Below are 24,743 nucleotides of genomic sequence, written 5' to 3' on the forward strand. Positions count from 1 at the left end.
TGACACAGAGTTGGAAATCAAGGGATGCTGAATAAAAGGAGACCCGGGAAGGCTACTTTGAAAGAGGTAGGCATGTTAGCAGGATGTAAAAGGTGGTTAGGGTTTGGACCTGCAGAGAAAAAAGGAAGAACATTCCAGAAGAGGAAGCTTGAGCCTGCGCTTGGATACGGTCAAGCTTGGACACAGTATAAGGAAGGAACAAGGAGAGGTCTTGTTTGGCTGGCCACAGGACACCTTAAATGCCATTTGAGGGTCATAGTAAAGGTAAAATCAACGTAACTCAGCAAGTGACTAAATACGAGTGTCAGGAAAGAGCCAGATCAAATGTGAAATGGTATGGATACCATACCATTAGCCAGGTATGGATAAATGGAGAGTACCATCAGCCAGGACCACACTCTGCAGAGATGGCGTAAGCTGGATAAGGAGTAAAGATGGACGAGGACCGAGAGTGTGGTCCGGGTCATCGTGGGTTTGGGGACACCCTTAGGACACACTCCACTGTCTTGTCTTTCTGTGTCTTCTCACTCACCTCAATTATGTTTTGATCTCCAGGGTCTCCAAAGCCTAGTAAGTACTCCGTAAATGCTGAGTGAATGAATGATAAATGAATGTAGGCAGTGGAATCAGAATAAAGGCCAGCAGTGGCCTCGCATGAGCCAAGGAAAAGGACAGGTGGTTTCTGAGACGATTTTAGGTAGCGCCATTATCACTCGTGATGCCACCCGTGCCGATAAGACTCGGGCCAGAGAAACAGCAGGCCGCTGGCAACCGTGGAGGTCCAGGACGAAACTCCGGGGAAGTGCAGCAGGGGCACAGGAGACCACTGCCTGCCGTTAGACCTAGGGAAAGTCTTAGCATTCGTGAAGACAAAGCAAAGGACACCTTGACCGTAATGCCTTACACCCATGCTTGCGGGGCTTCGTACGTGGTTTCACTGTTGTGTACAGCAATGGAGCGTGTGAGAGCTGGATATACTCTCCGACTTCGGTGTACCAATGCACTAAACATGAGCATTAGTACTTCTCGCCTATGTTTAAGGGTACGTCTAGAAAGAGTGACGCGCTGTCACCGTGAATCCGTTTCTCCTTGTGAAATAGACAGCTTTAGGACTATTACGACACTGTTCTCCAAATTGAACCACTACAGCTCTTCCATTAAATTGAACACATTGGCATGTGTTTACGGGCTACATTATGATGCTAAATAGGTGAAAGAAACAGTTGCCCTTCTGACCTGTTCTTCCAGTCTTCCTGTAGGAGACAAGGGGCTCTCTCGTATTACTTTCATGTGTGCAGAGAAATACTTGAATCAAAATAATCTAGAGATTAAAGCATTACGTGGTCTTCGCGTTAAGCACGTTTAACGTAGAGTTATGTTTCTAAGCAAACAGAAGTCTTCGGTTGTGCTTCCAAATCTGTAAGTCTATTTGTTAGATCCATCAAAAATGAAAATTTAGGTGACCCAGCAGGAAGTTCTGTTGCCAAAAACAGGTGCCGGGACATGCAGGGGGTGTGTGGAGGGAGGGAGTGGTGCACAGAATAAACAACAGGTAAAGAAGCAGGGTTCAGCTTCCTTTTATACTCAAGCTTGGGGACAGGCAGATCATTATTTACCCAGGCCTGCCACTGATGAACCGTGTAGGAGGTTAGGAAGTGCCAGTCATTTACCTTTAAAATTCAATTTCATTTCTTCAAACAGTCGTTGTGAGCCTGAATATCTAATTAAAGGCTTGAGACACTGAGATCCTGCTGTAACAATCTAAAATGCAGGTACTGGGGCGCCTGGGTGGCGCAGTCGGTTGAGCGTCCGACTTCAGCCAGGTCACGATCTCGCGGTCCGTGAGTTCGAGCCCCGTGTCGGGCTCTGGGCTGATGGCTCAGAGCCTGGAGCCTGTTTCCGATTCGGTGTCTCCCTCGCTCTCTGCCCCTCCCCCGTTCATGCTCTGTCTCTCTCTGTCCCAAAAATAAATAAACGTTGAAAAAAAAAATTTAAAAAAAATAAATAAATAAAATAAAATGCAGGTACTAGGGGGAGTTATTTGTTGAGCATTTATTTGTTGAGCAAATATTTGTTGAGCATTTATTTATGACGTGAGCCCTGTGCCGGACATGAGGGAACCAGGCAGATTCAGGTTTTCTGTCCGGCTCGACCCAAACCTGGAGTTCTGGACTCTGATTTTATTGTGGTTATTGCTACTGTGGCTAACACATGAACGACTGCCTTTGTTTCCAGCGTTCTACGTGGACTGTTTCCGAAGAGGTAACGTACATCCAAAGTGGCAATTTTCAATGTGCTTTAAAAAAAATTCCACTGTGTGTCAGTATTGATGGGGCCAATTCGAAAATCTAAGGAAAGTGGAATTCAGGAAGTCAGGGAGTCAGAAGAATGCTTGGAATTTCTAACAGATTTTACTAAACATTTTCCGTATCATGACATGTTCCAGAAGACCGTAAATGTTAGTTTATACAAATATAAACTCCTCTTCGCCTTGCTGATAACTGCAAATAAATACTTCAGATGACCACCCACCAGAAAACCGAGAAGTTTTGGGTGTTTTGTGTGTTCCTTATAAAATACTTGCTTTGTACATTTTTGAAATCAAAAAGGAACATCATAAGGTATTGCCTCATTTTGTTCTCGCTTTTAAATTCTGCAGACCTGGCTTCAAATATTTCTGTATATCTCAAGAATGTAATTATAGAAATGTAAAATGATGTTTAACCTCTTGCCTTGTCTTGACTCCCAAAGAAGGGGCATAAAGACATTTTTTTACTTGCATTTCAGTACAGCCGCACTGAATTCTCAAATTAAAGTGACTTAACCTGTCACATTGTTTTCATGGTAGCGATCAACTGAATTAAATACAAGACTATCGATTTCAGCAAGAAGCCTAATGTAAAGTTCACAACTGTTGCACAAAACACAGCTGTTTGGCCCTGGTCCAAGTGGTAATGAGTGAGGATAAAGGAGTAGGGAAGATAACCTTTAGCTTAATATAGTTTGGTAAATTAGATCCTATATATGCTAATTTTGTACTTTTTTTAATAGATGGAACTGATTAAAAATATAAGTACTGCCGAACAGCCCTATTTATTCACTCGACATGTTCATTTCCTCAACTTCTCAAGGTAAGATATTTTGCAGCTTAATGGTTCTTTCATTTCTTTTTAACACTTAAACTCCTTCTAACGAACAATTATTTTAAAATCCACCTTCGTTTTCAAAGTAGTGTAATTACCCTTGAAAGGACTTTTTTTTTAATCCATTTATTTTGGCGGTGGAGGGATCCAAATTTGAAATATTTGGACAGAAGCTTCAGTTCTTTCTAGAACACTAATCTTAAATCTTTTGAAAACTTGAAATGATTTGAATGCACAGCCATTTGACGTGACAGTTGTGATTTCTTACGATGTTTATATATTTTTGAGAGAAAGAGAGAGAGCGCAAGGGAGGGGCAGAGAGAGAGAGAGAGAGAGAGAGGGAGACCGAGGATCCGAAGCAGGCTCTGCACTGACAGGAGACTGTCCGACGCGGGGCTCCAACTCACGAACCGTGAGATCATGACCTGAGCCGAAGTCGGACGCTTCACTGACTGAGCCACCCACGCACTCCCCATAGTTGTGTTTTAAAGAAAAAACTCGGCTAGGTGCCAAAACAAATAAACTCAGAGGCAAGGGATAGGTGTTTCGACAGATATTTCATTGCACATTTTTGTACCATGTGAACCCACACGGGACTCTGGGCATAACTTAGTTGAGGAGTAATGTGTATTTTATCGGATCCAAGTGATAGTACTGGCCTCTCCGTACCTTTTTCATATTGCATTTGATTATTTATTCTAAATCTTGCATATTTGATGCTGGTGGGGGTATTTTAGAAATCTGGTTTTTTCTTCAGCTGCAGATAATAATGCGGATCTTCAAATTTACGTTGTGAGACTCTCGATCTGTTCAGTTGCTAACTCCCAAGTTCTGGGCATTCTCTTCCGCCTTTAGCCCAGGTCGCCTGTCACTGCACTTTACTGTAAACTGGTGGCTCTCAGATTCCTCCTCTCCATGGGCTGGCCTGCGTCTGTCTGTGCTCACAGTTGGTTTCCACTGACAGAGCACGGGGTCCGGGGGGCAGATCCGCTCCACAACCCGGGGCCCCCTGGGCCTCCCTTATCCTCTCACAGGCACTTCCCTTACTGCCACAGCTCTCGCGGGGATATAGGACCTTGCAGGTCTGCACCAAGAGGCCTTGCTGGCTGATGCTGGCCTAATGCCCCGCTGAGGGCCAGGCACCCAGGGAGGCTGGCGCTCGGGGAAAGACAGGGCTCTGCCTGAGTGTTAGCTGCTTCCGAGTTCCCACCTGAGCTGCCGGACTCAGCTTCCCTGCCATGGGATGCCTACCTGTCTAGGGGGTGGGAGGTTTTAGCCTTCAAAGGGCTGTTGCACCAGGCCCTGCTGTGCACCAGGCCCTGTGCAAATCAAGTGAGATTCAGCAGAGCAAGTTATGTAGCAAGTTCCCTCGCGGCAAAGAGCAGGCGCTGCCTTATATTTAAAAGTAAGCTCTCCCTGCGATTTCCCTGCCTCCCTGCTACCCAGAGTTCCCTTGGGTGGTGAATAGGCATATAGGACACTGCCGACCAGCCTCCGCGACCCAGTAGCCTGAGCGTGTTTACCACCACATTTGTAGAGTGGCCTGGTACTGGATTGTCTGGGGTGCGCGCCCTGCCTCTCACTTCCAGCGGCCGAGAACACATAACGGGACGTAACTAGACAACGAGGTCGTGTTAGCTATCAGGCAGAGCACGCCCACCCCCGCCGCTTGCTTTTCTGGTGAGCTTCCTTCCGTGTCACCCCTGATGTCCTCTAACCTCTGATTTAACTCTTCTTGTTTCAGGGGTCAGGTTTTTACAACCAAAACAAATTGCAATGCAACAGATTTTAATAATTGACTCAGGCCAGTGTAAAATTCTAATGATAAGCCAAAGCCAGTACCTTAATCGGATCAGCAGAACTAAGCACAGCGTGGTCACCATGTCTTAGCATGGCCTCTGCTATTAAATACATGTCCAACGGGCACCTGGGTGGCTCAGTTGGTTGAGCATCTGACTTTGGCCCAGGTCATGATCTCACAGTTTGTGAGTTTGAGTCCCACAGCAGGCTCTCTGCTGTCAGCGCAGAGCCCGCTAAGATCCTCTGTTCCCCCTCTCTCTTCCCCTCCCCCACTCCTGCTCTCTCTCAAAAATAAACATTTAAAAAACAATCAACGCAACATACATACATACATGTCCAAGAGTTTAGTCTTGATTAATTTAATCATGAAAGAAAAAAATTGGTAAACACCTTTGAGAAGACAGCACGTCGCCAGAAACCAGTGTTGGCCTGGCGGCCAGGACCTCTGGCTGTCAGACCTTCCCAATGACCGTGACTCTGGGCTAGCAGTTTCACCTCTGGGTGGGGATGGGAGGTCTCTGTTTTCCCATCTATGAAATAGGAACAGTTTCTGCCCACTCCTGGCCTTGTAGGGATGCTCCAAACACAGGAATGAAGGAAAGCCCTTCAACTTTTTTGAGGGGAGGATATTACATACGTGCAAAGTGGAGTTTATATTTTTACGGGGAAATAATCTTATTTTAAATAAGATAAATCCAGATATATACTGACTTACTTATGCACGCTTAAAAAAACGTGTACCAAAATAGATCTTTTTTTTTTTTAATTTTTTTAACGTTTATTTACTTTTGAGACAGAGAGAGACAGAGCATGAACGGGGGAGGATTAGAGAGAGGGAGACACAGAATCTGAAACAGGCTCCAGGCTCTGCGCTGTCAGCACAGAGCCCGACGCGGGGCTCAAACTCATGGACCGTGAGATCATGACCTGAGCCGAAGTCGGACGCTTAACCGACCAAACCACCCAGGCGCCCCAGATGATTCTTTTTTTAACATATTTTTTAAGTTTTTTAAAATTAATTTTGAGAGAGAGAGATAGCGCAAGTGGGGAGGGGCAGAGAGAGAGAGAGAGAGAGAGAGAGAATCCCAAGCAGTCTCCACACCGGTGCAGGGCTTGAACTCACGAACTGCAAGATCGTGACCTGAGCTAAAACCAAGAGGCAGACCGCCTAATTGACTGAGTCACTCAGGCGCCCCCAAAATAGATCATTCTTAATAAAGTATAGCAGTTTATACTTGAGCAAGACTGAAACACGTACTCCTGTTTTCCTTACGGAGGAGATTGTTATAAGTAATCTTTCCTGCGGTATATGCCAATAATCTTTTTTGCCTCGTACTTTCCTATTAATTCTCATCTGGAATCCCTGCATAACTTGTGATTTTTTTCCATCCAGGTTGTGTGTCTATTTGTGTATTAGAAATGGCGCGTTCCTATGTCTCCGGCAAACGCTCGGCCCTAGGGCGACTACAAACTACCTTTGTAGTTTCTCGCCGAAGTGGTTTGTGAGAGCGTTCTGCCGCCTCTAGTTGTAGCATATGTGCTGCCGAAGCGAGCACATCGTTCTGCCGCTGCTGAAAGACACCTGTACAGTGTTGCCAATTGGCACTCGAGAGGCATTGCCGTCGAAGCCTCTTTCTGAGCCTACGGCTGAGTTCCCGAGCAGCCTCGCAGTGTCTCCTGAGATACCTTGAAGAGAGGGCCCGGCTTGTGCTGACTTCTCCACCTTCCATTCCATTTTGTTCAGCCAAACACGTGTTTTGCCGGGCACCCCCTATGTCCTGTTCACTGCTGGAGGACCGGGGCTTCCACAATGAACTAGAAACGCTTTCGCTGCTTTAGGGCAAGTGTCTGTTCTTCTTCCATCGAGGAAGGATTGGCAGCAAAGTGTGATGGGCTTTAGGAGAGAGAGTGGCAGTCTCTCCCACAGGGCAGGCGGGACCCTCCCTCCCTGAGGGAGGAAGAGTGGGAGGACCTTCCAGAACAGGAGCCCTTGCCTCTGGGATATGAGGGACAGGTCAGCGTTAGACAAAGGGGAAGGGCACTGGCGGCACAGGGACCAGCATGAGCTAAAACCGGACAAAGAGAGGGACCAAGAGGAATCTGTAGATGGGAGCCCCAAGGGTGAGCACAGCAAAAATGGCTGACAGTCAAGAGTTCTAAGCAGGAAAAAAGAGAGACTGGCCTGAGCAGCTCTGCTCCTTTTAAAGAGCCCATGCTATCTGCGGAAGCGATCATGTCCTCTCCTGCCACCCCACACGCACAAGGCGGCGGGGAGCGGGTGGGGGGGGGGGGAAGAGGGGTGCCCAGGTACGAGACCTCCATATGTACGGGCATACAGAGCAAGCCCCCCAGTATACAATTAACAGAAAAACAACTAAGTGGGAACTTGTTAAGAGGGCTTTCCCGTGCTTTTAAAAAATGACTTCCATATTTTGAATTGTAAGGCAAAGAGATAATTGAGCTACTCTTAAGAAACCTACCACGATCGTTGCTGACAGCCGTATCGTTGGCTTGTTTCAAGATAATGAGGTCATTGAGAGAAAAATTGATAGTGCAGCTTAATATTCTTTGTTGATATTTCGTTTCTAGTCTTCCTGACGTTCTTAACACGCAGCAAGACACTTCCTGGTGAGCAGAACATAAGAATGGAAGTCACCTCTCTCCCCACACCTCGTGCACGCCAATGTTCTGAACTTCTGAAGCGTACGGCATTATCCCAGAACGAATTGCCTTTATTTCTTTTTTTCCCCATTAACTATGGCATCCTTATCTTGAAATATAGATCCTCTCCTGTGAGCTCTTGGTGATTAGATAGCCGAGCTGCTTCATTTATTCATCATCTAGCCATCTTGCTCTGTTCCTTCTGTTCCCTATTTTTAGACCTAAAAGGACCATTTCACGATACCCAGTCTTATTAATTCAACCATAGAAAGCAGTAGTTATCAGACCAAACTGATGTTTCCATCGTTGCTTCGGGGAAGGCTTCCCGCCAGAGGAGATAAACACTCCAAACTCAGCAGAAATTTCAGGCCAGTTGGGATCTGTGAGGGTTTCCACTAGACCGCTCCCTGATACGGTTTTTGAACCGCTTAAACATTTGGTCCGGACACATGTTTTCCAACTGGACTACCTGAAGAATTGAGTCCAAAATGATCTTGGCCTAAAAGATGCCCTTCTTTGTTGTGATGATTTAGGAGGACTTTTACTCTTTGTGTACCGCCATCTAATGTGTCCATTCCCGGTTGTTGAACTAACCGAGAGAATGATAATCTTTGACAAATGTCAGCCTTTCCGCATGAACGGCATCTCCTCAGGTGCGGCTGAGATCCTCACACTGAAAGACCGTGACAGACGGTTCAATTCATCTTCCCCTTGCCCCCACTGTTTGTTTGCAAGTGTTTTGGGGGGTCTGAGGGGGCAGTAACTTTCCAACCTGTGCCCCTCCCCCCCCCCCCCCCCACCGCCACTCAACTCCCAACTTGTGTCTTGCAGGGAAGACATGAGGAAGTTACGTGTCAGAGCAAGGTGCTGTCAGAATAGTCCAAGTGAATTACAGGCTAGATCAGTACGCTAAACCATTTCAAACTACCACGTCTCAGAGCCCTTTTTTCACGGGATTCTTCATTTCTCATTCATGACTCCCTCGCCCTCCTTCACTTCTTCTGTTTCCTTATTTATCGCAGATGCTGGCTCCCACGCCAACACTAACTCACAAAAGCAAAATATTTAAAAATAAATCAATCACTCAAGAAGCAGGCAGGGTGTGATGTTCGAGGAGCAGCGTTTTGGACACTTTCTCTCTTCCCTTAAAGAAGCCTTAATTACTGGCGTGAACAAAGGCTGCCCTCTGATGGCACTATTTAACAAAACAAATCCAGTCTTACTAATTCCATAATTCCGTCTGGTTTCCACAGCTTATTTCTGAATGTTGACTTTGTTTTCGCTCTCATTGGCAAAACCACCCGCTTTCAGGCCGTGCCCTGCAAATCTTTTGTAACGGTGACAGAAAGCTCCACCTTTGAAGAGGGCTTCTGGGTAACAGTTGAGATCAGCAGCTGCTGAACGCTGTCTTTCCCTCCTGAAGCTTGATTTCATCCTGTTGAAACACTGCTGGACTAATCTTGGGAAAATGGCACTCTCTTCTCGCTTTCCCCTTCCCCTGAGCGGGTGGCGCTGGTCAGGGGACACATAAGCCCACGTGCTTTGTTGGCCCTTCGGAGATTAGTGTCCTCTGGACTTTCCCTGAGCCCACCTCACTGCCTGCTATGAACAACCTTCCCTCTTGTGGAGTCCCCTTGGCTCCAAGCAGGAGCCCTCGCTCCAGTGTCCCAGCCGGCCCTCCCTTCACCCACATCTGTCCCCACTCAGCATCCCCCTCTCTTCCCTCAGGACACGCCACAGAGCCGAGGAGGCTCAGTCTTCTCTGCTTGTGTTTTGTGAAGTGACGTCCTCTCCCTGGCGGCGGGGACCAAAGTGCCCCCGTCTCGAGTTTGGGAGGATACTCGGTGGCCCTTTGGCCCCATTCCAACGAAGGACCAGCAAATAAGCATCCCTCCCTCCCTCCTCCTGTGGGCAGCTCCTCAGCCTGCCCCCCAAACAATCACAGCCTTTTCCATGATGGCCTTTCTGTCACTTCAAAGTGTCTCTTCCCCAGGGATCAAAGCCGGGCTTCTAGCCACGGGGTACTTACCATCTTTGAATGTTAGGTAACAGCACAAGGGATAACCCCTACTTTTAGGCCAGAGGTGAGAAGAAGATACACTTTCAGTAGAATGGAAATTGCCAGGGGCCAAGCGGAGGGTCACACAGAGCTCGGGTTTGGGATGAGGAGAAAGTTCTGGGGATGGCTGTATACGTGAAATGTTTCCGTTATGTATATTTTACCATAATTTAAACAAACACAAAAAAAAGAAGACATACTTTCAAAAAAATGTTCCCAGCCCTAGCAAACTCTACCGTAATGGGAGGACAACACAATCTTAATTCCCCAGAACAACTGGGGTCATAAGTCTTGCTGTTTACTATGTGCAGTAATATTCTAGGCAGAATATCACCAGCAAGTTGATGAAAGTATCTAAAATTCTTTCCCACCTGCTTTGCTTTGCGTAGCTATTGGGGAGGTGGCTAACGCTGCGGGTTGACTGATTAAGGCAGCAGTGGGGGGCAGATACGAAAGAACATCCTCAGAATGAGATATTTAGGAATTCATGGGAAAAAAGTGAGAGCCATGCAGTTACCATTTCTCGAGAATTACATTCTGCCTTGGGTCTTCATCTTCTCATCAAAACACAAAAATGAAAAGAATATGGGAAATTTGCAGAGGGTCGGAAGGAGACCCACAGGGGGTGATTGAAGAGTTGATAAATATGGTGTATGAACAGAAGTCAAAGAGTGGAAATGCCTGCTATTTTAGGATTACTTAAAAGAGAGCTTCACATATGCAGTAGCTGTTGTGGTGACCAAGGGACAAGAGCGTGGATTGTTAAGTGAAAAACAAAATATGGCCCGCCTCCTCTGCTCTAGGATGTTTGCACAATGCAGAACCTTTCCTCAGTTGTGGTCAGCACAATTTTTTAGAGCTTCATAAAGGCCAAATTAGTAGCACAGATTAAAAAATAAAAGGAAATAAGTCTGAAGACAACTGCCAAAGGAATTTTCAAGAAGAAACATGCACAAAAGAATTTACAGGATTTAAAATTGAAGCCGAAAAGGCTAAAAGTTGTAAAAACAAACAAACCAACGAAGACAAACAAACAAAAACACCGGCCACAAACAACAAGAGAAGCTAATTCTTTATGTCGAGGGGATCAACAAAAGGAAGTCTGGATAAAAGAAGACTGGGAATTTTGGCTGGTATACCAAAGACCTCAGCTGTCAGGTTGGCCAATAGGATGGACTTCACCGGGAGACTCTGGAAGTCTTCTCTTCAGGGTTGAAAACGTAAGGCAGAGTGTTGTGTGGCCTGAGATTGGGTGGGCGTGCAAAGCCTTCTGTTTCTGGCACAGATCAGCAGCCCTACGTTCAGGAGACTGGGAGACCTTCTAAGGGTGACCAGGAATTCTGATTAGGACCAAACATTGCAGGAGGAGGAGAAACTGATCTCGAGAGAGGATGGGTTGAGGGGGGAAACTTGTTTCCCTGGGAAGCGTGGGTGGTATTCTGGCCTCTTTGATGTAACTGACGTGCCATCCCAGTTTTACCAGTTTGGGGGGGGGGGGGGGGCTCTGTCCTAGACAAAGGACCGGGCTGGCAGCCTGAAACCATTATTACTGTTGATTTCTGGAATGGGGGAGATCTCTATCAGACATCTCTCTACAGTTAGAAATTTCGAGAGAGTGGCTATTATATTATCTGATACTTAATAAATTCCTAAACCATCTAAAACTTCTGTTTTGGAAAGTTATCCTGGAAACCTTGCATTGGGCTGCCGCGTGCAACTCAGAGCATGTCACCCACGTCCAAGAAGCCTTGTCAGTCTGCAGCCTTCGGGGGGAGATGGCAGCGGCCAGACTGAGGGCCCTCTCACAGTGGGAAGCCGTGCCTTGCTTCACAGGATTGGGCACTTCTGCTAATTCGCGGTAATAGTCATTCTTCACATGAAGACAGACTACAGTTGAGGCTTTTTGAAAGCGTGATGCGATTGCGGAGGGCCTCCCGGCATTCACATCTGGGACGCATGCTTCGTCTTCCTAACCCGTAGCTTTATTACTTTAGTTGCTGCTTATCGTAGGTGCGAAACTCGGTTTAATTAAAAAGAGGAAGATAACCTCCAGGACGATAGGGGTTAGCTGGTTTGGCACAGCTGACTTGTGAGATGAGTTGGTTCCCATGCGCCTCCAGCTGCGTGAACGTCACCTTGTGTCCATACAAGACTCGCATTGGCACGGCTAACCCTGCTTACCTTTCCCGTGGGGAGTGGTCAAGGAGTCCAGAATATCATTCACGCAGCCTGGTGCCTGAAAGTCCACCACTAGACAGTCATTTCTTTTTGTACCTTTGGATTCCTCTTTCTGAAGCTTCTCGTTAAAAATGCAAATAGATTGGGGCCCCTGGGTGGCTCGGTCAGTTAAGCGTCTGACTTTGACCCAGGTCATGATCTCAGGGTTCGTGGGTTCGAACCCCATATTGATTGGGCTCTGTGCTGACAGCTCGGAGCCTGGAGCCTGCTTCAGATTCTGTGTCTCCCTCTCTCTACCCCTCCCCTGCTCGCGCTCTGTCTCTGTCTCTCTCAAAACTAAACATTACAAATTTTTTTTAAATAATAAAAAAAATAAAAATGCAAATGGGGCGCCTGGATGGCTCAGTCTGTTGAGCATCCGACTTCGGCTCAGGTCATGATCTCACGGCTCGTGAGTTTGAGCCCCGCGTCGGGCTCTGTGCTGACAGCTCGGGGCCTGGAGCCCGCTTTGGATTCTGTGTCTCCCTCTCTCTCTGCCCCTCCCCTGCTTGCACTCTGTCTTTCTCTGTCCCTCAAAAATGAATAAATGTTGGGGCGCCTGGGTGGCGCAGTCGGTTAAGCGTCCGACTTCAGCCAGGTCACGATCTCGCGGTCCGGGAGTTCGAGCCCCGCGTCAGGCTCTGGGCTGATGGCTCAGAGCCTGGAGCCTGTTTCCGATTCTGTGTCTCCCTCTCTCTCTGCCCCTCCCCCGTTCATGCTCTGTCTCTCTCTGTCCCAAAAATAAATAAACGTTGAAAAAAAAAAATTAAAAAAAAAAAATGAATAAATGTTAAAAAAAATTTTTTTAGATAAAAACACAAATAGACCTAGGACCTTATGTGAGTTAATACACGATAAAGGATGGGTGACTTGATATGTCGACTTTCGTCTGTAGCAGAGGCCTGTGATGTCAGCAGAAACCTGTAAACTTAGAAGCATACACCCAGGCATTCAAGTCTTCACTGGCTGAGCACCTACCGTGTGGCTCACACTGTGCTAAGTTGCCGGCTCCTGGAGCGTAGGCTGACGGGAGAGGCAGACCTACACGGACAGTGCCGGACAGAAGGACGGACACGGGATGGGGCAGAGTTGCTGAAGGATGTGACTGTGATTCTGGGCTGGCTTTTGCAAGGTGACAGAGTCTGCCAGCCGGGGAGTCGTGGGACGGGGTGTCGTCAGTTTGTTTTCTCTGAGCTCCTTCTGACCCCTGATGGAATGTCCAGGCATCCTTGTCAGAAGGCCACGGGGTCACAGGGTAAAAGGACCCTGAGGGTCTGCCTGCGGGTCCCCAGAAGGTCCCCAGAGCGAGACCTGTGCCCAGAGCCTGGAGTGTTCTCCCAGGCTCCCCTGGGCCATTGTGTGCAGGCCGGGCAAAGAAAAAGGGGAGAAGCCTTAAGAAAAACTCAGCCAACCTGATCGTTTTGCCTCAGGGAGGCCTTGCCCTCAGGCCAGCGTTCAGAGCATTTACCCAGTACCTTTGTGGAAGGCATTAAAATGAAACACCTAGGTACTCGTTTTATTTTGATCTAAAACCACCTGCCTCCATTTGAGGATAATTACATAGATTTTTGTTGTGCTCATAATGCCCCCTTATGTTATTACTTTTCTCAACTCTGGAATCCTCTTTCCATGGTTCAGAGCACAGATTCTGGAGCCAGACCTGCCTGGGTTCACATCCCGGCTCAGCCACAAATTACTCACCCCCCTCCCTGCCCCAGGTGCCGATGGGGACGGTTATGGTTCCTACTCCATGGAGACGTTGTGAGTCTTCTGTGAGGTGTTCACGAAAGGTTTACAAGAAGGTGATTTCATAAATGTTGAGTGTGTTCAATAAACGTTGGCTAATGTTACCCACTTCCTGCAGAGCGCCTGCCCTGAGGCTGTTGGAATCAGAACATAGAAGAAGCACTGTCTCACCCAGCGAGGCAATCGGAATTGATCAAACGTTCCGTGAGGGCCAGCCACCTGCCAGTGTGTCTGTGCCAGACGCTGGGAATACAAAACCCACTGCCGCGTGCCCCCACCCTCAGGAACCCACAGCCCAGGGAGAGAACGAGACCATGTCCACACCTCCCTGCTGACAAATCCAGTCGTTTGCATGGTGCTGGCCAGGAATAGCTCTCTCAGCCCCAGCAGGTCCCCGCACAGACATTTCCCACACGTAATAAAGTGCCGATCAGGAACCCCTGCTCGCTGATTGAATTCTTCACTGGTGCCGTAGCAGACTGGGTCCTCTAATGACAATATATGAGCTAGAGGGGAAACGGAGTCTAAGTGGGCTTCGTTGTCCTCCGGAAGTGATGGGTCATAACCAGCTCTATGTTTGTGTGCATGTGTTAGGTTTGGAGGAGACCAGCCCGTCTACATCAACATCATTAGAGACCCCGTCAACCGGTTTTTGTCTAACTATTTTTTCCGTCGATTTGGAGACTGGAGAGGGGAACAGAACCACATGATCCGCACCCCCAGCATGAGGCAGGAGGAACGCTACCTGGTAAGTCCTGTGGCATCTAAGAGTGGCCCACCCCGCCCTGGGCGAGCCCCTGGAGGCCGGGGAGCTCTCCCTCCCCACCCTGGCTGTCCCGTGGCACTTCTGTGGCACCTTTCTCGGGGAGGAAGTTTTTGCCCGTGAAAAGCTGATTGTCCCAGATGACCCAGATCCTGATGAACATCTTCTCAAATGACTTTCTGGCCTGGTTTTTCTTGGTTTGCCTTTCGCACTAAATCCCAGGAAACCTGATGGGTGTTACTGTCATTTAGATGTGTTTGGGATCTCTCTTGAAGGGCACAACGTGCTTCCCGTGGCAGTCCTATGAGAGAGGGGTGTTTTCAGATGAGACCCTGTGGTTCCTTAAAGGATGTGGGCACAACCGTGACTGTTTACAGGTCGTCCAATGTCAAGTCCGGGTTCTTGCCCACCAGAGCACAACAGAATTAGGCTGTCTCGGCAAAAACTGTCTGCTCTTTCTGGACCTTGTTTGGGGACCCTCAGCTTCATGGGGATGTTAATTGTGACCCCAGTAATTGTTTCCATAGGGCAGAGTTGGGAACAAAAAGGGAGGGCCAGCAACAGAGTTAGAGTGCATTTGTCACCTGTTTGTGACCTAGATCAACAAAAGCATGTCGGGCAGCCAAGATCTGGTGGTAAAGAAGGGGAAATCCTGGTCTGTGTGTCTCAGGGAGGCTGTTGGGGTCACCCAGACCCATCCTGGGCCGTTGGGCACAACAGAAGGAGAAGAGAGTAATGAGGGGTCAGTACAAGTCTGTTCCCAGGGTGGGAGAGTGACCCAGAGCCTGTGCCCCCTGCTGTCAAGGCCACAGAGCATCCTTAGAGCTGAAGTGTCATTACCCACAATTCCAGCCAACGCCCAAGCTTCTCTTTCCTCATTTAATTTTTAAAGGTGTAATGAAAGTTGGTGTTTGGAGGATGGGAGTATTTTGCGTGATGTCACTTTCACGTGTTACAATCCACAAGCAGAGTTGAGAAAATGGAGTTGTATCTTATCTGGCATGAAACAACGCATTCATAGATGGGCCAAGACCAGAAACTAAGCCCGGTTACCATTCAGGATTTACTCAACCACCTAATGCTTTAGTGAAATATTTTTAAAATGGCTTTTACTTTAAAAAAAAAAAATTTTGGTGGCAGAAACTCTCATCTTTTCCTTGAAACTACATGTTATGACCATGGCTATATATTTTTTATTCGGTGACAAGTACATCTTCAGAGGATAGAACCACTTACTAGCGATGCAGGCAGGCCGGGTCTGAGGACCCAGAGTGGGGGACAGTCCCACGGAATCAGCCAGGAGGCTCCTTGGCTTCACACAGGATGGAAATCAAACACAACCCAGCAGGAGGCAAAAGCAGGGTTGACCGAAGATATATAGCGAAAGAGATAGAAATGGCATGTCCAGGAGATTTGGAAAAAGGAGAAGAGGGAGTCTGGCCTTTGCTTGGGATCTGCGGTTTTTATTGGTGATTAGGGTCGGGTGTGTGTCCTCTCAAACATACAGGAGCGGGTCAGAACAAGACAGGGTCCACACGTCCTTCATAAGTTGCTCGTTCCCTGAAGCCAGGGGTCTTGGCATGCAGATATCTAGTGTCTGTGGTCTGGAACAGGCACATGATACCTCTGCCCGGTCATTCCTTAGATATCATCTGTTGTGCTGGAAAACTCCAAAGATATTATTATCTCTTTATCCCTTAGAAAGGGGGCATACGTTAAGGTAAGGCATGTGCAGGGTAGGGTGCAGATCCCAGCAAGAAGAGAAGCAGGAAAAGAAGCCAAGGGGAGAAAGAAACAGCCTTTGCTTTCATGGGGTCTCTTTGATTTCCCGGTCTCATTAGAGGAGTAATGTCTACTTGGATTATTGTGGTTTGCATTGGCTCTTGGTTACCATTTATATGTTCTTTTGAAAATGATGGGGCATATTCAACTTAATCAAAGAATATTATGGTTCCTGACCCAATCCTGATACTAAGAAAGTTAGAACCAAATTATAGCTGATGATCTTGAAACACCAAAGATCCGGAAATGAGTTTTATGAATCCCGCTCTTCAAACGTTAATGTAGGTAATAGCTAAAGTCGCAGTCCGTCAGAAGGTGAAAAGTGATTTTGGAAAAACATGGAAGTGGAGGGGCAGCCTTGGGGATCCAGAATGCCAGAGGGGGCGGGGACTGGCTGGGATGTCAGTGAGGGGGTGAGGAAGACAGTGAGGACGTGGCATCAGAGGGACTGTCAGAGTAAAAGATGGAAGTCGGTAAGTTGGCCAGCGAGGGGAACACAGCTCCACCTGGAGGGGCATCCAGACAAAGGCCTGCAGTGGGCACTCGTGTGGTTCATTCAGAGATCAGCGGGGAGAACAGTGTGGCTGGTGGAGAGTGGGGCGTGGGGACAGGAAAGTGGCAGGAGGAAAATTCGGAGAGGTAAGCGTGGGAGAGAACAGATCGTAGAAAGCCCCATGAGTGACACCAGTTTCTCTAAGTGAGCTGGGAAGTAACACGAATGACCCCAAGTCAAACCCACCTTCCTCAGTGCTCTTTCTCTGGAGTCTCCGTGGGAAAGCTGAGCCCTTCTCCCAGCGGGGGTGTGTCATACCATCAGACTGCAAACACCCTCAGCAGGCTTCTCCCGCCTTTCTAGGAGCCAGGGCCTCCCTCCTGCGCTAGACCTGTATCTGGCCAATCCCTGCAAGTCTCACAGGCTCTTCCCACTCAAAGTTTCCACAGGGCTCTATTGAGAATGGAGTTTGTGGGATGGTGACCCCACAGTTATGCAGTGCACAGGCTATACAGCTGTACAGGGAGGCCTTGATGTTCTTCCTCTGTGCTCTCAGAAAGTTCCGTGCTGGTGATACCATTTCTCTGGGAGATATAATGTCTTAACTTCTGCCCTCCAACAGCCTATAAGCTCTTTGAGGACCAGATAGGATCAAAGTTCCATCTCTGTCCCTGGCACGCAGAAGAGGGGCTGAAATACTGGAGGCCTAAATAGCATTCTACTTACTAAATAACAAACGCATATTGATATGGAAGCTGAGAGCAATTCTCTAGGTTTTTCTACCCTGTCACGTTTTTGCCATCCTGTGAATCATTGCACATAACGTAGTCTGCACGTATTCACACAGTTAAGTTGTAATCATTTGCCAGAGAGGTTGTAAACAGGAGAGAAAAAAAAATCATGGTTTAGATTTAAAAAAACCAAACAAACCCATAAAGTGTTGAAAGTTGGTAGTCGAGGCAAATCTTATGCTGCCTTTATGGTGTGATTTGAGAGATTCTGGGGAACTTTCCCCGCCTGGAATTCTACCCTTAGAGATTTGCAGGGGCCTCCTTTCCAAATGGAAGCTCTGTGTCCTGGGAAGGGCCTGTGTCCGATGAGCTCATGTCATTCCTTGGCAGGGCCCCAGCAGGAGAGCACTGGGCTCCCCAAAGCAGCAGAGGGAGAAATCAGGGTAGCAAGGAATAGAGAGGGGGCCCCACGGGACCTGTGACTCCTTCGTGACCCGGCCCCAGCCTGACCCAGTTAGAAGACTCTTTTCTTGTTCAAAGGATAGTTTGTTTATTTGGAAGAAGATGGTCTATCCCCCCCCCCCTTTTTTTAATAGCTGAAACTTTTCATTTCATCTCCTTGGACCCTTTAAACCCTTGAAATAAAACTGTCCCCTTTCAGAGCCTGCCCTCATTTTGGCAAGCCTGGGTGGTCAGTTGTTTAACTCAAAAGAGGGTGTTGTGTCTCAGTGGGGTGTAGGGCTGCTGTGAGGAGACCGCTGTCCCTGGAGGGGATGCAGAGGGTGCACCCACACCCGAGGAGGCAGGCGTGGCCGTGTGATGAGACCTCTCCCCGAACACTGCACGCACGCGGAGTCACGGGAGCTGGCCCCAAATGGGTCCACTGATGTACCCACATTATTCCAGATCTCAGCGCTCCAAAGCCACTTGCTTTATCCAGTTGCCAAAACTCAGGCAGTTCTGCTCCTGGCCCCGAGCCTCACAGAGCTGCTTAGCATACAGCTGAGAGAGGGCCAGGGCCTCTGAGCCTGCCCCGGTTTGGGCAGGGGGGGGGGGTGGGTGAAATAATATCATCTTGTGATGCTGGTTTGGAAGAAAATGGAAAAGGGTAAAGGGATCATAGGATTTGCAGGGTCCCTGGAGGTCATGGGGAGACTTCTTGTTTCACAGGGGGTAGGAACGGGGTCTGGGTCTGAGGGTGGGTCAGAGGCCCCACCAGAAGGAGAAGCCGGGCCCCCAACTCCCCAGTTGTATCATTTGATCATTTGGACCTTACATTTTACTTCCTGCATGTTAAAGGAAGAAGAGGACTGGGCTGGGCCAAGTTCTGTGCTTTCTGAGCAAAATCATTTTGTCTGACGCATCTTTACAAAGACAACAGCTGTTACAACCTTTTCTTTCTTCCCAAATTTTCTAGCATCTTACAGCTATTTCCCATATTTTCTGGAAACAGTTAGATTTTCTAGAAGTTTCTATGTCTTTCCAAGCCATGCTTCCCTTGTATTCACACACACACAAATAATTTTAAAATAACTTCTTGCTTGGGGCACCTGGGTGGCTCAGTCGGTTGGGCGTCCGACTTCGGCTCAGGTCATGTTCTCATGGTTCGTGGTTCGAACCCCGCGTCGGGCTCTGTGCTGACAGCTCAGAGCCTGGAGCCTGCTTCCGATTCTGTGTCTCCCTCTCTCTGGCCCTCCCCTGCTCACTCTCTGTCTCACTCTCTCTTTCAAAAATAAATGAACATTAAAAAAATGTTCTTGCTAGAACGGATACAAATCCAACATAGAGCAGCCATGCCGTGAAAAGGCCATTCCCTTCGGCTCATATCTCTTTGTCCAGACCCGGACACTGGGCCGCCCAACGCACAGGTTCCTCCTTTCTCTTTTGCTTTTAGACTCATAAGGTGGGACAGAGCTGAGCCCAGGCACGCTTGGATACATCCCAGCGCATGAGACTCTTCTCCAGCTGGAGTCCAGGCTCCTTTTATTGCCAGGGCAGGGAGGTCCCTGGCACCCAGAACGTAGCTAAGGAAAGAATGAATGGCCGCTGATGAAAAGCAACTGTTGTGATTTACAAGCGAGGGAGAGCGTCTCATGCCGGCAGAAGCCACTCCCTTTTCCAGTTGCTAAATTTCCCTGCAAATGGATCTCTTGCCCTGGCATTTCCACTCCGTTCGTTATGTATACGTGTGCCATTTCTGCTTTGCTGTTTGCCTAAAACTTGGCTGTAGAAAGGTTCATGGTCGAATGTGCTGCAAGGATACCACTTTGCAGTTTCAAACTCCAAAAAATGTCAGGTTGGCCTCCTTACCCAAACTTACTGCACATTCACCGGAGGACCCTTCCACTAGACGACCCTCCATTTGAAGAACAGGGAGAGAAGGAGATGTTCCCAGGGAGAAAACGCCTCTGTGAGACTGTTTGTTCGCCTTGGCTGTACAGCGTGGAAAGTAATGCATGTTTAGAAAAAAAAGATGCATAATTTACAGCTTCTTAATTCATAAAGAATTCAGTGAATCATGTTGGCCCCGTTGGATTCTGGAGAAGTCTGAAAACTGGCCAGCGTCAGCAAAGGTTTTGCAGAGAGCTATGCATTTTAATCTGCTTGAAAGTTTTGGACTCTAAACGTCCTTTAGCTTTGGAAATGTATATATGAAATACTCATTTCTGGAAATTTCCACTCTGCCCTGACCAGCCGAGGCTGTCTTGTGATTGAAACCTCGGGCTTTGCCTCCGTCTTTATTAAGCGTCATCTTCTTAAAGAAAGAAAACAAATATGGGATTTGGATGGTCTGCTCTTCCAGTATTTCAGTAAATATCTATGTTTTCCGAATTTTGGAAAGTAAAAAAGTAATACTCTGTCTCCGACTAGTTCAGATTTGGCTTATGATTGCAGGCTGAGACAACAGCCTACCTAGCTGGGTGACCCAGCCAGTGAGTTAGCTTCCTACGGACAGGGGCTGCTGTTCCCCTGTAGCCCAGGCCACGCTGGGCCATGTCCTGAAGCGTGAGGTCCACCTCCGCCAAGATCTCACATGGCCCCACCAGGCCCCTTCCCCTGGGAATTTGTTTCTAAGGAAACTGCTTCTCTCTGTGTTCCCAGCAGCTGGAGGCGCGTTTTGATCCCGGCCCACTGGCATATATTTGTCCCTGTTTATTTGCTTGGAAACCTAAGCAGCTGTAGGCACAGGGCTGTAAAGTCACGGAAACAGCACACTGTCGGCTTCCAAGGAGTGGGGAGAAAAGGTGAGCCAGGGCCGAAATGCTCCCTCATGCCGCGCAGAGGTGCGGAGGACAAAAGAGCCCTGACTTGAGAGAAACATTTTTGGAATCCATTTGTCAAAAGTGGTCACGGGCATCGCTGGAACCAAAGACCACTTCTGGGGTTTAGCAGCACCCGGAGCGGCCCCGGGAGCTTCTGGCAAACAGAGAGGATGATGGCACAGGAGGGGGAGGGGCAGGAGAGTCGAAAACAAGAAGGGGTCTCGGAGACAAGGCTGGCTAGGTGCCTTGTGAGGGAAGAACGGAGAACCTCCAGCCACTGGTCAGGATGCCACCAAACAGCCACAGCCTTGCAACTGGTGGGTCGCAGGTTAGTGTGCCCTCCTCACATTTGCTCATTCATCTTCCAGCATCCTCCTACACCTCTACGTGTAGGTATTAGGTCCCACCCCTCGACCCCCTTTTATGACATGTAGACAGGCTACATGGATAGGGTCAAACTCCAAATGTGAGGAAGTCGTATTAGGCCCTGTGAGTTACAAGGAGCTCAGATCCCCTCAGGTTACCTCAGGTTACAGGGGCCGGGGGAGCAGAAACGTGGGGACAAGTATGAGGACATGTCCAGGAATGAGGACAGAAGGACCACAACTGCCGGCAAAGACCAGAACATGCCACGCAGAGCGCAGCCCATGAGAAGGACGGGGAGCAGAGCGAAGCCCAGCGTCAAGGCGGGACACCAGACGTGGCTCGGAATCGGAGCCAGGCCTGGCCACCAAATTACGTTGGCACCGGGCCGCCCAGGGGTCCCCAGCTCCCTATTCTGCGATTCTGTCCTTGACACGCTTCAGCCACTCGCCCTCCTCTCGCCTTCTTCAGTGGCCTCGTCCGCTGCTCCCACAGTGGTGCCCGGTATCTCTCTTTGGCTCACATTCAAGGCCCTGAGTGACCCTGATTTGCCCAGTTGGTCAGTCTGTCCAGCTGCCTCATAGGTCGTGTTTGGCTGCCCCTGAGACACGTCCCCTCTCTGCTCTGGTCGAGGGGGTAGGCAGACGGGTGGGACAGGGTGGAGCATCCTGTACGCGCAGGGCCTGTGTTAGCTTCCCGTTGCCGCTGTGACGGTCGACCGCGCGCATAGTGGCTTCGACGACAGAAATTTCTGCGGTTGCATTTCTGTAGGTGAGAAGTGTAGCACGGAACACCAAGGTGTCGGCAAAGCCGCCTTCCATTTTGGGGGTTCAAAGCGAAGACCCCTTTCCTAGTTCACTCGGGGAAGGCAGGATCCATGCCCTGTGCTGGCAGGATTGAGATCCCATTTTCTTCCTGGTGCTCCCATGAGCACCATTCCCATTGTCTAGAGGCGTCTACGTTCCTTGAAATGTGGTCCCCCTTTTCCAAAGCAGCTAGTGACTTGAGCCCCTTACCTGCTACAAATCTCTCCTCCTCCTTCCATCTCATCCCTTTAACCCAGCTGAGGAGAGATCTACACTTGGAGGGTCCGTGTGATTAGATCGCACTCACCCAGATAATCCGGAGTATTCTCAGTCTCAAGGACTGTAACCTTCATCACACCTGCAGGATCCCTTTTGCCACATAAGATACCGTATTCACGGGTACCAGGAATTAGGGTGTGGACATCTTCAAGGCCCATTATTCTTCCTGCCACAGTGTCACCTAGGACTCCAGGTCCTAAAGAGATTGTGGAGGTGACGTGAGCATGACAGGCACTTGACCCGTCCCGTCCATAGGTGGGGACCCTCATCTGTTTTCCACTGTGGCATGGCACCAAACTACGGCTACCCTGCTTCTGGTCTTCAAAACCAAGAGTACGGTCCTACATTTTGGGTTTTCTCCTTAACACTAATGACGCATCCATCCAGTCATCATTCATTTATTCAATAAACACCGGTAGTCCTTTCTGTACGTCAGGCACGATAATAGGAACTGGAGATAAAACATAGAGCAAAAATAGACTCAATGTCTATCCTCATAGAGCTCAGAGTCCTATAAGCGAGACAGGCAGTAATCCCCACCGCACAAATGCATGTGAGATAGTAACTGTATCACATCCTACAGTGCAGAGACAGGGCACTGTCCAGGCATAGGATGAGGCAGTTGGCAAGTGGGAGGCCAGAGACGTGATGGTTGAAGTAAGATCTGAAGGGAAGGAGGAGAAGGAAGAGCATCCAGATGTAGGGAACAGCACGTGCAAAGGTCCGGTGGCAGGAGGGAGCACAGGAAGCCAAGGGGGAGAACAAGGGAGGCTGGAGCAGAGAGATCAGAAGGAGGACAGAAAAAGCTGAGTCCGGTAATGTGGGCAGGCAGAGGTCAGGCCCTGTTAAAGAGCACTGGGGAGACACTCAGGATTTAAAGCACAGGAGGCATATGTACATGGGATCCTGAAACTTTTACATTTTGAAAAAAAATTAGCTAACAAAATACAGAAGGACTCCAAGTATGTGCATAGACCAGTTAGTTCAAGGCTAAATGCAGAGATCCAAGTGGGAGATAAATGAAGAAGCAAGTGTTTATGGAGCGTTGACCATACACAAGGAGCAGCTCCAGTTTGGGGCAGGGGTGGTGATGGGGGAGCATTTACAAACAAGTGTAGAACACCCCACTGTCCTAGTTGTTAACAGCCCGGCTGGCAACGGAAGAACCAAACTTGAAAAGCTTACCACCAACAAGGAGAGAGGTCATAGCTCAGTGCAGCAGCACAGAAATTGTCATTGGCTGGGACACGTTTAATTAGCAAAATAATGATGGAGACACAGTCTGAGATTCCAGGTGAGGAAGGCAGTCTGGGAGAGTTGGGGTCATTGGGGGAGGCTTCTTAGCCGAGGTGGGAGCTCCGTCTTTAAGGACGGATATAGATTAAGGCAGGAGTACTGGTCAAGAAGGCCATAGGAACTGAGTGTGTGCAAAAGCCTGAGAGCCTGAGGCTTGCTCTTTGGTGACCCGCCCAGCTTGGCTGGAGCAGAGGGTGTAGGGAGGCGAGGGGCTTTGGGGCTGTAAAGCAGTTTTCCAGATGGCCCTGAGCAGGGGAAGCAGCGTGCACTCCTGAGGGAAGGTCCCAACAGGAGCATCAAACCCCAGGGCCACCAGGGCACAGCCAGGTGCATCCGCTGGCCACCTGTCAGCTGAGCTCCTCTGCTCCTCACCCCGCCCCTCCCTGTGAGCCCGCGGACCCTGCAGCTGTCTCCTCGCTAGGGGCTCAGCTCTGCGCCGCTGCTGGGCCAGTTGGCTCATATTCACAAAGGTGACAGTTTCCAGCCTGGCCGCTCATTGGAATCACCTGATTCCAGAACTACTAATGCCTGTCTCCTACACCCAGAGATTCTGGGTCTGGTTGATCTGGAGTGCAGCCTGGGCTTTGGGATTTGTTACAAGCTCCAGAAGTGATGGCAACACGTAGCGAAGGTGGAGAAGTGTGAAGGATAACAGCACATCCGTGACTGGCTGTGTTAGCAGGCGCTGCTCTCACCAAGAGACGCACCGCCTGAGTATCTTCTGGAGTCTTACCTCCCGTATCCTCCGCCCCTTTGGAAAAAGCTGTACTTGCCTTCCCCTCAGAAACATTTCAGCTTGTAAGGCTTTTATTTGGCCCGTGCAGATAAATGTCGTTAAAGAAGTTTGATGATGTAGTGCGAGGTTTGCTGTGTTAACGAATACTTGTACCTGTATTATCGGGCTTCCTTCTAAATTGAAGTGGGTCCTATTTATTATACAGAAACCAAAGGGTCTATGATAGGTGCATTTAACAGCTCACTTTCTAGAGCCCTGCTTCAGGCAGGAAAACAGAGAGTGAGCACTTGGGCGAATAAAATCCTTGAGCATGAGGACCTCTGTATTGCCACCTCATCAAAGAGACATGTGTCACTCTCGAAATGCCAGCCACTGATATACATACTAAACCAAAAGACATGGGTAAATAGAACTACACTTTAAATGCAGTCAGGAAATGTCCTTTCGAATAATGTTCCCCAAATGTAGTCAGGGCATTTGCTATTCAAAGAACTTACGGGGTGAAGTTTTATATAAAGTGCCAAGTTAATGGCTCAACTGATCTGCGTTACAATTTTGAATTTCATACCTTGCATTTGTTTTGCAGAACCCGGCGCACCACTGTA

At 48.7% G+C, this 24,743-nt stretch overlaps 1 protein-coding gene across 4 annotated transcripts in view; it reads left to right on the forward strand.

Moving 5' to 3' along the window:
- Window positions 1-24,743, forward strand: part of UST (uronyl 2-sulfotransferase) — a 316,130-nt gene that overhangs the window by 181,558 nt on the left and 109,829 nt on the right. For all 4 annotated transcript variants that reach the window (XM_045499977.1, XM_045499974.1, XM_045499975.1 and 1 more), the window contains exons 4-5: window positions 3,052-3,131; window positions 14,221-14,374. In XM_045499977.1, the coding sequence (XP_045355933.1) occupies window positions 3,052-3,131; window positions 14,221-14,374 (234 nt within the window). The remainder of the gene's footprint in view (window positions 1-3,051; window positions 3,132-14,220; window positions 14,375-24,743) is intronic.

The sequence above is a fragment of the Leopardus geoffroyi genome, chromosome B2 (genome assembly GCF_018350155.1).
Source record: "Leopardus geoffroyi isolate Oge1 chromosome B2, O.geoffroyi_Oge1_pat1.0, whole genome shotgun sequence".
NCBI lineage: Eukaryota > Metazoa > Chordata > Mammalia > Carnivora > Felidae > Leopardus > Leopardus geoffroyi.